Consider the following 14,322-nt stretch of genomic DNA (forward strand, 5'->3'; position numbering starts at 1 on the left):
ACAAAACTTGGAACAATTGTGAACTGTGAGGAAGATAGTGTAGAACTTCAAAAGGACATAGACAAGCTGGTGGAATGGGTGGACAAGTGACAGATGAAGGTCCATGTGGGAAAATGTGCAAGTGATTCATTTTGGTAGGAAGAACATGGAGAGACAACATAAAATAAAGAGTATAACTCTAAAGCGGGTGCAGGAGCAGAGGGACCTGGGTGTATATGTGCATAAGTCATTGAAGGTGGCAGGACAGGTTGAGAAAGCGGTCAATAAACCATACAGTATCCTCGGCTTTATTAATAGGGGCATAGAGTACAAGAGCAAGGAGGTTATATTGAAATAATATAAGACGCTAGTCCAGCCTGAGCTGGAGTATTGCGTCCGGTTCTGGGCACCGCATTTAAGGAAAGAAGTGAAGGCATTGAAGAGAGTGCAGAAAAGATTCACGAGAATAGTTCCAGGGATGAGGAACTTCATTTACGAAGATAGATTGAAGAAGTTGGAACTATTTTCCTTGGAGAAGAGAAGGCTGAGAGGAGATTTGATAGAGGTATTCAAAATCATGAGGGGTCTGGACAGAGTAGGTAGGGAGAAACTGTTCCCACTCATGAAAGGAGCGAGAGGGCACAGATTGAAGGTAATCGGTAAAAGAAACAATGGCGACATGAGGAAAAACTTTTTCACGCAGTGAGTGCTTAAGATCTGGAATGAACTGCCAGAGAGTGTGGTGGAGGCAGGTTCAATCGAGGCATTCAAAAGGGAATTAGATAGTTATCCGAAAAGGAAGAATGTACAGGGTTATGGGGAATGACACTAAATGAATTGCTCACTCCGAGAGCCGGTGCAGACATGATGGGCTGTATGGCCTCCTTCTGTGCTGTAGCAATACTGTGATACAAACTCTGTACCCATGCTACTGATTCCCTGCCCCTGCTGTTCCCTCCTGCTCCCTCCTGCTTTATGCGCCTGGGGTTGTATCAGATGGTTCTCCAATTTCATATCATATTCAACCCCAAGCTGAACTTCTGACCCCACATCCCCTCCATCACAAAGATCTTCTTCCATTTCCATAATATTGTCTGCCTTCACCCATAATTCAGCTCATTAGCTGCTGAAACCCACATATATGCCTTTGTTATCTCCAAACTCGACAATTTCATTGTTGTCCCGGCCAACTTCCCATTCGCCACTCTCTCTAAACTTTAGTTCATCCAAAATTCAACTGAAAATAAATAGCCTATTCCACATCAGACCCACTCCCCCATTACTCCTTTCCTTGTTAACCTGTATTGAATCCTGGTCCCTCAATAACTCTAATTTAAAATTCTCAACCTTGTGTTTACATCTCTTCAAGGACTTGTTTAGTTTAGTTTAGAGATACAGCACTGAAACAGGCCCTTCAGCCCACCGAGTCTGTGCCGACCATCAACCACCCATTTATACTAATCCTACACTAAATCCATATTCCTACCACATCCCCACCTGTCCCTATATTTCCCTACCTGTCCTAGGGGTAATTTATAATGGCCAATTTACCTATCAACCTGCAAGTCTTTGGCATGTGGGAGGAAACCGGAGCACCCGGAGAAAACCCACGCAGACACAGGGAGAACTTGCAAACTCCACACAGGCAGTACCCAGAATTGAACCCGGGTCACTGGAGCTGTGAGGCTGCGGTGCTAACCACTGCGCCACTGTGCCTCCTGATCTATGTAATCTTCTCCAGTCCTGCAACCCACCTCAAACTCTCTATTCAGCCCACTCTGGTCTCTTAATCTTTCTCTCCTGCTTTGTGTGCCTACATTGGAAATTGTGTCTTCAACCAACTAGACCCTGGAATTCCTTCCCTAAATCTCTGCACCTCTCTGCTTTTTAAGCCTATCCTTAAAACCTTCCTCTTTGTCACCCTCAAGTAACTCCTTCTTTGGCCCGGTGTCAGTTTTTCTCTGATATTGCTTCTGTGAAGCACTTTGGGACATTTTTTTTCTGCAATATAGGTGCTTTATAAATGCAGGTTGGTAGGGTATTGATGTTTCGAGCTCTCTATAGCCAAGAGTAATTTGAGATGGGAAATTAAGCGTGGTGAGAAGAGTAGAGCACAACAGTATGTTGGCTTAAGTGTTGTTATTCCTGTAGCGTAGTTGCAAAATTACACTCAATATGCCTTGTGACAACACTGTTAAGGGTTTGGAGCATGTGCAGTATGACAACTTTAACTCGACCTTTAATGGCATTTGTGTGCTTAATTTTACTGGGTTTTTTGCAGACTGAAAGAATTATTTTATAGATCCAGCAACTTACAATATTTCAAGCGGCTGATCCAGATTCCACAGCTCCCAGAGGTAAGCTCCTTTTGAAGATTAAAAATAGACTCATACACTGTGCATATTCTGTGGAAAGCAAACATTTAAATTGTTACTGCTGAGAAGGAGATGATAACACCAACACCAGCTGATGTGTGTTCAGTTGGCAGCTCGCAGACTGTTTTCAAATCTGTCTCGTACTATCGCATCTCGTAGGCAGTGAAAATAAAAGAACCACTGAATATTATGCATTAAAAAGCCAAATGAGGCCAACGCACATTGAAATGTGAATTTCTTAGTCTTGTGCATGACAGTACTGTGCTAGGATTGCCACATTTATCATGATGCATAGGAAATGCCGTTGCACGTCTTATTGAAATCTAGAAGGCCATTTAGTCGTGTCGAGTGGCAGAAACCACCTTGTGGTCACCAGTCTCTCAGAAACTGACCCGAATGAGCATGTTACAAGATACTAACACATGGAGAGGTTTAGATGCTTTTATAAGTCACTTGAGAATAGCTAGAAGATGTATGAATGCAACCCAGTTCCACTGTTTATGATGTAACAGGTAGTGGGTAGGTTACTTTGTAGTTGTGGTGATGTAATGTCTGCCAGGGCTGTGGAGACTGCCATTGTCTGTAAATGTTCAGTGTAAGCATTGTGTTATGTCATGTGGCAGAACAAGGCTTTTGTCGGTTCGAATTACTGTGTCAAAACAAGAAGTACAGAGATGCAAAATAATGTTTTGTGGAAATGAAATAGCCTCTTCTCTTGATTATACTGCGTGGTGTGGCATGGGTACATATGAACATACAAACAAATCTGCGATTGCTGCATATCCCTCAATATCTTCGCTTAACAGAAATCTATCATTCTCCATTATAAATTAACAATTGATCAAGCATCAATTGCCATTTGCAGAAGAGAGTTCCAAACTTCTACCACCTTTTGCTAATGTCTTCTCATATTTTAACCCTTGGAGGCCAGCAATCATTCTGGTAAATCCACACTGCACTTCCTTCAAGGCTAATATATCCTTCCTAAGGTGTGGTGCCCAGAACTGTTCATAGTCTAACCAGAGCTCTATAGCTGTAGAATGACTTCTACTCCTTTATATTTTAATCCTCTAGATATAAAGGCCAACATCGCATGAATCTTTTTGATTATTTTCTGTACCTGTTCATGGTATTTTAATGATCGTTATATCTGGATCCTCGTCTCTTTGAACCTCAACTATTTCTAGCTTTTCACCATTTAGAAAGTACTCCGTTCTATCCTTTTTAGGTCCAAGTTGGATGACGTCGCATTTGTCTACATTGGAAAACCATTTGCCGCGGAGTTAAGTTACTGTCTGCAGGACACCTAGCCTTGGCTGTGCTCTTTCACCATAGTATTTATCTGGCTGGTCCAGTTAATTTTCTGGCCAACTGTAACCCCCAGGATGTTGGTGGAGGATTCAGCAATGATAATGTTGTTGAATGTCATGGGGGAGATTCTCTCTGTGGAGATGGTCATTGTCTGGCACATATGTGGCATGAATGTTACTTGCCATTTATCAGCCAAAGCCTGAATGTTTTCCAGGTCTTGCTGCGTGCGGCCATGGACTGCTTCAGTATTGGAGGATTTGAGAACGAAACTGAACACCGTGCAATCATCAGTGACTATTGCCACCTTTGACCTTATGATGGAGGAAAAATCATCAATGAAGCAGCTGAAGATGGTTAGGCCTCAGATACTGTCCTGAGGAACTCCTGCATTGATGTCCTGGGGCTGAAATGATTGGCCTCCAATAATCACAACCACCTTCGTTTTTGACTTCAACCAGTGGAGAGTTTCTCCCCCGATTCCCATTCCGTTTTACTGGGGCTCCTTGATGCCACACTCAGTCAAATGCTGCCTTGATATCAGAAGCAGTCACTCTCACTTTACCTCTGGAATTCAGTTGTTTTGTCCCTGTGTGGAGCAAGGCTTTAATGAGGTCCAGAGATGAGTGGCCCTGGCAGAATCCAAACTGAGCATTGATGAGCAGATTGTTGGTGAGCATGTGCCACTTGATAGCACTGTCGACGACACCTTCCATCATTTTGCTTATGTTTGAAAGTAGGCTGATGGGGTGGTAAATGGCTAGATTGAATTTGTCCTGCTTTTTGTGGGCAGAGCACACCTGGGCAATTTTCCACATTGTTGGGTCGATGCCAGACTTGTAGTTGTACTGGAACAGCTTGGTTAGGGGCGCAGCTAGTTCTGAAGCACAAATGCTCAGCACTAATCCAGGATGTTTTCTGGCCAGTAGCTTTGGCTGCACCCTTTGCGCTCATCTGTTTCTTGATATAATATGGAGTGAATCAAACTCTCAGAAGACTGGCTTCTGTGATGGTTGGGACCTCAGCAGGAGGCCGAGATGGATCATCCATTTGGCACTTCTAGCTGAAGATGGTTGCAAACACTTCTGGATTCTCTTTTGCACTTAGGTGCTGGTCTCTGCCATCACTGAGGATAAGGATGTTCGTGGAGTCTGCTCCTCCCATTAGTTTTTTAATTTTCCATCACCATTCATGACTGGATGTGGCAGAACTGCAGAGCTTTGATCTGATCAATTGGTTGTGAGATTGCTTAGCTCTGTCTATAGCTTGCTGCTTCTGCTGTTTATCATGCATATCGCCCTGCGCTGTAGCTTCACCAGTTTGGCACCTTCCTTGTGTTGCACGCCCATTCTGGCAGCAATGTCCTTTAGGGCTCATTAGTGGTGCCACCAAGCCACACTTGGTGAACATTGAAGTCCCCCACCCTGAATTCATTGTGTGCCCTTGCTACCCTCAGGACTTTTTCCAAGTGGTGTACAACAAGGAGAAGTACTGATTCATCAGCTGAGGGAGGGCAATAGGTGGTAATCAACAGGAGGTTTCCTTGCCCATGTTTGATCTGATACCATGAAACTTCATGGAGTCAGAAGTCGATGTTGTGGACTCCCAGGGCCACTCCCTCTTGACTGTCTGCCAGTGTGCTGCTCTGATGGGTTTGTCCTGCCTGTGGGAGGACAGAGGATAGGATGGTAATGGTGGAGTCTGGGACATTGGCTGAAAAATATGATTCCTTGTATTTAATTAACTGAATTTAAATTCCGCACTGCTATGGTAGGATTTGAACTTAAGTCTCTGGATCATTCATCTAGGCCTCTGGATTACTAGAACAGTAACCTAACCACTATGCCACTATACCCACATATTTTGTTGTGTATATGGCAGTGAAGTAACAATGTGGAGATTAAGAACACAACAATGTTGGTTGATAAAGAAATCACAGCACTGCATTACAATACCCATCAGACTAGCAGAACTTGGATATGCACCAAACTAGCTCAGTGTTTAAAATCCCTGTATACCTAATGGACCCGCTGGAATTATGTACAAGAGATTCTTGCTATAATGCACTGTTTGGTAGGTAGCCAATTAGCACATTATACAGGGGTAGATGTCTGGGTTTGACCCCATAGTCCAGGGTGTATAGCCATGTGCGAAACAAACAAATGCCAGGCTATGGGAAACTCACTGAAAAGATTCAGTGCATCCTTCCATTCCACAGAGATGTGTGTATTTGCAGTGCTTTTCTGGCAGAAGAGGAATTTCTATTCAAAGTTTCTCAGTTTGGAGCACTTAAAACCTTTCACTAGAAAGAAAAGATTCCATGGGCTTTATTCTATCCTTGACCAGCAGCTCCATGTTTGCATCCTTTCCCAGCGCCTGCTCAGACTGATTTCAGTTATTTCCCCCAATGGGGTTTGACATTGTTCAGTACAAGTTCATTGTCTTTGTGTCAGATGGCATGTAATTAATGATTAATTTTGAGAGGCAGATACCACGACTCTGATGGTGTCCAGGGCCCAACTATTTGTGATTCCAAGAACAGCCAGTATGGACTGGTGACAGAGTTCAAAAGCCGAGAACCTGGTATATAGAGATTGTGAGCCACCTCGGTAATTCTGAATCTCCAGTGGCACGGGGCAGTGTGAGAGAATTGGGAACATCAAGAATGTAAGCAAGATCTTGCTTCAAATATTTACAAGGACACAATTGAATAATATGCAATGGTTTCAATAAGTAAAGAAATGTCTGCTAACCCCTCTATTCCATTTCTGTGACCATTTTAATTGATAATCCCTTGCCACTGGATCCCCAACTAGTGGAAGTAGTGTGAACAAAGAAAGACTATCATAATTTTAAAACCCGACTAAATCTCCTCTTGGCCATCTTCACTTCACTAGAAACAGTGCCAGGAGATCAAGTTTGTCCTCACAACCAAACAGTGCATTTTTCAGTAAAAAGCAAGGCCAACAGTTTATTTACAGAGTTTATTTAAAGGGAGTCTTTACAAACTGCGACAAATAGAACTTGTGTGTAAAATCAATCCCAGTCACTTGCAACAGTGTGGTTTGCAGGCATGATCGACAGGGGAGTTACCCAATCATCTCCATTCTGGTCAGGAATAATGGTGACACTATATACAGCCTCATAACTATTTGCTGTCCCTGCCATCATCCTGGTGAATCTGTGCTCTAAACATTCAATGAGCATAAAGGCCTTTCTATAATGGGATGTCCAAAACGGCACATATTATTATAAATATAGTCTAACTGAAGTCTTATATAAATACATCATTACTTCTTTGCACTTGCAATGTCCTTATTTAACAAATATTAACGCATGAATTTTTTTCCGGGCGAGTTAAACTGAACTGGAGGGCAGATCTTACAGTTTTGCCCTGCCAATGGAGTTCTTTGTCTGACAGGACCACAAATTAACACTTCCCAATCTCTCACCATTTGGTGACATTGTCCTATGAGGAGAGATTGAGGAGACTGGGCCAATACAGGGCTCGACAAGGTAGGTGCAGAAAGTATGTTTCCTCTTGCTGGGGGCTCCAGAACCAGAGGACACAGTTTCAATGAGAGGTAGGCCATTTAGGACTAAGGTAGGGAGGAATTTCTTCACTCGGAAGGTGGTGAATCTTTTGAATTCTCTATCCCAGAGGGCAGTGGAGGCTTAGTCATTGAGTATATTCAAGACTGAGATCAATAGATTTCTAGATATTAAAGATATCGAGGGATAGAGTGATAGTGTGGGAAAATGGCATTGAGGTAAAAGATCAGCCATGATCTAGTTGAATGGCGGAGCAGGCTCTTGGGATCAAATGACCTACTCCTGTTCCTGTTTCCTATGTTCACACAGACAAGAAGTGCTAAATTGCAAAATTCATCGTTTAACCTTCCTTGAAGTAGGAGAACAGCTGGTGACTGTGGGGGAGGCAATGTAAAATAATAGAGGCTACGGGCAATTCAAGTGGCTTTCACTCACTCTGTTGACGTGCTTGTTTTACAAGTAATGTGCCTCCTGTGCTCTGAGCTTGCATACTGCGTTCAGCTCTTGCTTCTACTGAAAGAACCAGTAATTACCAATGGCCATTTTACCCATGCTCTGGGGTTCAAAGTCTTTTGTACAGTTGACTTCTGTCAGCACTGTGATGGTTATCTTTAAATCTTACCAGTTGTGCACAGCAATAAACTTGATCGGAACTGGTGTTGATAACTCCCATTTTCATTTGTATTTCCTGGCACAGCATTCTCCTGAGTGACTTCCATGGTCCTTGACTTTTTTTGTACAATTTCTAAGTTCCCGGATGGGAGCAAGACTCTTACTCTTATCAACTTGTTCATGAAAATTAACAGTCACCAGATAGCTCTTAGTAGAACCATACAAAAGTTATGGTCCAGAAAGAGGCCATTCAGCCCATTGTCTCTGCACCAGCTGAAAAAACTAGCTGCCCAAACTAATGCACCTTCTAGCACTTGGTCCGTTGCCTTCAGGTTAAAGAACTTAAGGTGCAGGTCCAGGTACCTGTTAAATGAGTTGAGGGTTTCTGCCTCCACCAGCAATCCAGGCAGTGAATTCCAGACACCCACCACCCTCTGGGTGAATAAGTTTTTCCTCATGTCCCCTCTAGTCCTTCTCCCAATCACCTCAAATCTGAGCCCCCTGGTAATTGACCGCTCCGCTAGGGAAACGGGTCTTTCCTGTCTACTCTATCTAGGCCCCTCATAATTTTGTACACTTCAATTAAGTCACCCCTCAGCCTCCTCTGTGCTAAGGAAAACAACCCTAGCCTATCCAATCTTTCCTCATAGCTGCAGTTTTCAAGCCCTGGCAACATTCTTGTAAATCTCCTCCGTACTCTCTCCAGAACAATTATCTCCTTCCTGTAATGTGTTGACCTGTACGCAGTACTCCAGCTGTGGCCTAACCAGCGTTTTATACAGTTCCAGCATTACATCCCTGCTTTTGTATTCTATACCTCGGCCAATAAAGGAAAGCATTCCATATGCCTTCTTCGCCACTCTATCTACCTGTCCTGCCACTTTCAGGAACCTGTGGACATGCACTCAAAGGTGTCTTACTACCTCTGTGCCTCTCAATATCCTCCCGTTTATTGGTTATTCCTTTTGCTTTGTTTGCCCTATCCAAATGCATTACCTCACACTGCTCTGGATTGAATTCCATTTGCCACTTTTCCGCCCACTCAACCAAACCATTGATATCATTCTGGACTCTACAGCTGTCCTCTTCACTATCAACTACACGGCCAATTTTTGTGCCATCAGCAAATTTCCCAATCATGTCTCCCACATTTAAGTCCAAATCATTAATATATACCACAAACAGCAAGGGACCTAACACTGAGCCCTGTGGAACACCACTGGAAACCGCTTTCCATTCGCAAAAACATCCATCGACCATTATCCTTTGTTTCCTGTCACTGAGTCAATTTTGGATCCAACATGCCACATTCCCCTGTATCTCATGGGCTTTTATTTTTATGACCAGTCTGCCACGTGGATCCTTACTAAAATCCATGTAGACAACATCTACTGCACGACCTTCATCAAATTTTTTTTTTTTTTTTTTAGAGATACATGACTGAAACAGGCTCTTCGGCCCACCGAGTCTGTGCTGACCATCAACCACCCATTTATACTAATCCCATATTCCTACCACATCCCCTATATTCCCCTACCACCTACCTATACCTATACCTATACCTGCAAGTCTTTGGCTGTGGGAGGAAACCAGAGCACCCGGCGAAAACCCACGCGGTCACAGGGAGAACTTGCAAACTCCGCACAGGCAGTACCCAGAATTGAACCCGGGTCGCTGGAGCTGTGAGGCTGCGGTGCTAACCACTGCGCCACTGTGCCGCCCTCCTTGATAGTTACTCAAAAAATTCAATTAAGTTATTCAGACATGACCTTCCCTTAACAAATCCATGATGACTATCCCTGATTACTCCGTGCCTTTCTAAATGACATTATCCTATCTCGCAGAATTGATTCCAATAATTTGCCCACCACTGAGGTCAGACTGACTGGCCTATAAGTATTTGGCCTATCCCTTGCACCCTTTTAAAAACAATGGTACTGCATTCGCAGCCCTCCAATCCTCTGTTACCTCGCCTGTATCTAGTGAGGATTTGAACGTGATCCTCAGAGCATACGCTATTTCCTCCCTGGCTTTCTTTAACAGCCTGGGGATACAATCCATCCAATCCTGGTGATTTATCCACTTTCATTATGTTTATCGTATCTAATATTTCATACCCCTCCTCTTTAACTACAGTGTCTGCATCATCCCTCTCCTTTGTGAAGACAGAGGCAAAGTGCTCATTTAGAACTAAAATAAAACCAAAATACTGCAGATGCTGGAAATCTGAAACAAAACAAAAAGTGCTGGAAATACTCAGTAGATCTGTCAGCATCTGTGGCGAGAGAAGCAAAGTTAACGTTTCACATCTATGACCTTGCATCAGAACTGGCAAACGTTAGAAAAGAATTAGGTTTTAAGTAAGTGAAGGGGAGGGGAGTGGGGGAGAGAACAAAGGGGAAGGTGTTTGATAGGGCAGAGGGAGATTAAATAACAAAGCTGTCCTGGGACAAAGGCAACGCGTGTGTTAATGCTTGTGGTGAAAGACCAAGCATTAGTCCAGAGAGAGTGTTAATGTTGGAATAATGAGCACCCCTGACTACATGAAAAGCAAGCACATGGTTAAAAAATAAAATATTAAAAAAAAAGGCCAGTCATGCTCTGAAGTTATTGAACTCAATGTTCAGACTGCAAGGTTGTAGATTGCCTAATCGAAAGATCGGGTGCTGCTCCTCGAGCTTGTGCTGATGTTCACTGGAACAGGCCAAAGATAGAAATGTTGGCATGAGAGCAGGGGGGAGTGTTGAAATGGCAAGCAACCGGAAGCTCGGGGTCATGCTTTCGGACTGAGCGGAGGTATTCAGCAAAGTGGTCACCCAGTCTGCATTTGGTTTCCCCAGTGTAGCGGAGACCACATTGTGAGCAGCGAATACAGTATATTAAATTGAAAGAAGTACAAGTAAATCGCTGCTTCACCTGAAAGGAGCGTTTGGGGCCTTGGATAGTGAGGAGAGAGGAGGTAAAAAGGACAGGTACTACACCCCCTGCGATTGCATGGGAAGGGGACAAAGTGTCAGTAATGGAGGAGTGGACCAGGATGTCGCAGAGGGAACAATCCCTTCGGAATGCTGATGGGAGGGGAGGAGAAGATGCGTTTGGTGGTGGCATCACGCTGGAGGTGGCGGAAATGGCAGAGGATGTGGAGGCTGGTGGGGTGGAAAGTGAGGACAAGGGGAGTCCTGTCGTGGTTTTGGGAGGGAGGGGAAGGCGTGAGGGCAGAAGTGCGGGAAATGGGCTGGACACGGTTGAGGGCCCTGTCAACCACATTGGGGGGTGGAATCCTCGGTTGAGGAAAAAGGAAGACATATCAGAGATGCTGTTGTGGAAGGTTGCATCATCAGAGCAGATGTATCGGAGATGGAGGAACAGGGAGAATGTAATGGAGTTCTTACAGGAGACAGGGTGTGAAGAAGTGTAGTCGAGATAGCTGTGGGAGTCGGTGGGATTATAATGAATATTAGTGGACAGCTTATCCCCAGAGATGGAGACAGAGAAGTCAAGGAAGGGGAGGGAAGTGTTCGAGATAGACCATGTAAAGGCGAGAGAAGGGTGGAAATTGGAAGCAAAGTTGAAGAAGTTTTCCAGTTCAGGACAGGAGCAGGAAACGGCACTGATACAGTCATCAATGTCCTGGCAAAAGAGTTGAGGGAGGGTCCTGAGTAGGACTGGAACAAGGAATGTTCGACATATACCACAAAAAGACAGGCATAACTAAGACTCATGCAGGTGCCCATAGCAACACCTTTTACTTGAAGAAAGTGAGTGGAGTTTGTAGGAGAATTTGTTCAATGTGAGAACAAGTTCAGCCACTCATTAAGAATCCTGCCCGCATCTTCTGCATCCACGCATAAGTTACCTGTACATCTCAGATAGACCCTACCCTTTCCTTCATTACCCTCTTGCTCTCAATGTACTGATAAAAATATTTTTGGGTTTTTCTTGATTTTTACCTGCCATTATTTTTTCATGTCCTCTTTTAGCTTTCCAAATTTCCTTTTTTACTTCACTCCTCCACTTTCTATATTCCTCTAGGCTTTCTAAAGTATTAAGCTTTTTGCGACTGTCATAAGTTTGCTTTCTTCTGCTTTATCTTACCCTGTATGCTTCTAGATAACCAAGGGGCTCTAGATTTGGCAGTACCACCCTTTTTCTTTGTGGGGACATGTCTACACTGTGCACGTTGAATCTCGCTTTTGAATGTCTCCCACTGGTTTGCCACTGATTTTCCTTCAAGTAGCTGTATCCATTCCACTTTCGCCAAATCACCTCTCAGGTTTGTAAAATTTGCCTTTCCCCCAATTTAGAACTTTTACTCCTATTCTATCCTTGTTCTTTTTCATAATAATGCTAAATCTAACTGTATTATGTCACTCTTTCCAAAATGGTCACCCACTGCTACTTCATCCACTTGCCCAGCTTCATTTCCTAAGACTAAACCTAGAATTGTGTCCCCTCTCGTTGAACTTGTTACATGCTGGCTAAAAAAGTTCTCTTGAAAGCAGTTCAAGAATTTTGTGCCCTCTGTGCCTTTCAAACTGTTTGTATCCCAGTTAATATTAGGGTAGCTGAAATCTCCAACTATTATTGCCCTATTGTTTTTCCACTCAGAAATTTACCTACATATTTATTCTTCTATCTCCCTCCCACTATTTGTAGGTCTTTAGTACACTCCAAGTGGTATGGCTGCCCCTTTTTTATTTCTGACCTCAACCCATATGTCCTCAGTTCATGATTCATTTCGCATATCATCACTCCTCACAGCTGTAATTGATACTTGAACCAATAATGCTACACCCCCTCCTTTTTTATCCCCCTTTCTATCCTGTTGAGCTGCCGTTTTTGTCCCTCTTTAAGCCAAGTTTCCGTTATAGCAATGATATCGTGCTGCCATGTGTGTATCTGTGCCTTCAGTTCATCAGCTTTATTTGCTATACTCCTTGCATTATACCTTTCAACGCTGTCAAATTCCTGTGCTGCACACTTTTTAACCTTTTGCTTCTTCTGTCTTTCAGAGTCGCTCGCTAATTCTCTGCCTCCGGTTCTCTGCTCTGAATTTGTCCTATCAGAAAATGCCCTCAGGTTCCCATCCCCCTGTCAATCTGGTTTAAACCATCCCCAAAAACACTAGCAAACCTTCCTGCAAGGATATTCATCCTGGCCCTATTCAGGTGTTGACTTTAGACTTGTACAGGTCCCACTTTCCTCAGAACCGGTCCCAATTCCCCAGAAATTTGAAGCCCTCCCTCCTGCACCATCTCTCCAGCCACACATTCTTCTGATGTATTTTCCAATTTCTATACTCACTAGCACGTGGCCTTGGGAGTAATCCGGAGATTAATACCTTTGAGGTCCTACTTGCTAATCTCTTTCCTAACTCTCTCAACTCAGCCTGCAGGATCTCATCCTTTTTTCTATCTATATTGTTGGTACCAATGTGGACCACGACCTCTGGCTGTGCACCCTCGTCCTCCAGAATGCTCTGTAGCTGATCGGTGACATCTATGATCCTTGCACCAGGGAGGCAACATAGCATCCTAGAATCACGTCTGCGACCACAGAAACACCTGTCTGTACCCCGGACTATAGAATCCCCTACTACTATTGCTCCGCTGTCTTTTTTCCTCCCTCCCTGCACAACTGAGCCACCCATGGTGCTCTGGTCATGATTCTCGCTGCACTCTCCAGAGGAACCCCCTCTCCCATCAGTACTCAGAACTGAATACCGGTTAGAAAGTGGGATGCCCTCTGGGGTCTCCACTACCTGCTGTGTCCTTGTCTGTCTGTCTGGCAGCCACCCAGTCCCTCGCTGCCTGCGCTCTCTTAAGCTGCGGGGTGACCACCTCCTTGGATGTGCTATCCACAAATCTTTCATCCTCGCGAATGCACCTCAGTGACACCAGGTGCTCCTCGAGTTCCAAGATTTGCCGCTTGAGTTTGTGCATTTGGTGGCACTTTCTGCACACGTAGTTGTCCAGGACATGGGTAGATACCTGGAATCCCCACATGGCACAAGATGTGCATTTGACGGGTGTGAACAACCCTGCCATACCTCAAATTATTTAGTGCACTAAAATTGGAAGTTAAATAAACACAATCAAATGGTTATAAATAAAATGAACAAACGGGTATCTACCTACCGATTACTGGTATTTCAGCTTCTACTTAATGCACTGAAATGTTAGAGAAAAAATAAAAGATAAAAGAAATAAGAAAGTAAGAAAATACCCATCAGATACTCACCGAGTAGCTCCCTGTGCCTTGCCACACACTCACCCCTCTCGTGCAGTTTGTAGATGCAAAGTCATACCCAGCCAATCACCTGCTTGCTTCCCTCTGATGTCACACGTACCAAAATGAATCTCCCTTCCCACTTTTAATATACCTTACCAATACTAAAATCTTACCAATAGTAGTAATAACTTACCTTACTGCTTTAAAATAAAACACAACAGTAAACTCACCAGCTTTTCCCTTCTGCTTGTGTGCCTTAATTATT

The 14,322-nt window shown here is 43.8% G+C and overlaps 1 protein-coding gene across 2 annotated transcripts in view; it reads left to right on the forward strand.

Moving 5' to 3' along the window:
- Positions 1–14,322, forward strand: part of hip1 (huntingtin interacting protein 1) — a 249,125-nt gene that overhangs the window by 117,643 nt on the left and 117,160 nt on the right. For both annotated transcript variants that reach the window (XM_068010196.1, XM_068010197.1), the window contains one exon: positions 2,261–2,336. In XM_068010196.1, the coding sequence (XP_067866297.1) occupies positions 2,261–2,336 (76 nt within the window). The remainder of the gene's footprint in view (positions 1–2,260; positions 2,337–14,322) is intronic.

This window comes from Heterodontus francisci, chromosome 30 (assembly GCF_036365525.1).
Source record: "Heterodontus francisci isolate sHetFra1 chromosome 30, sHetFra1.hap1, whole genome shotgun sequence".
NCBI classification, from domain to species: Eukaryota; Metazoa; Chordata; class Chondrichthyes; order Heterodontiformes; family Heterodontidae; genus Heterodontus; species Heterodontus francisci.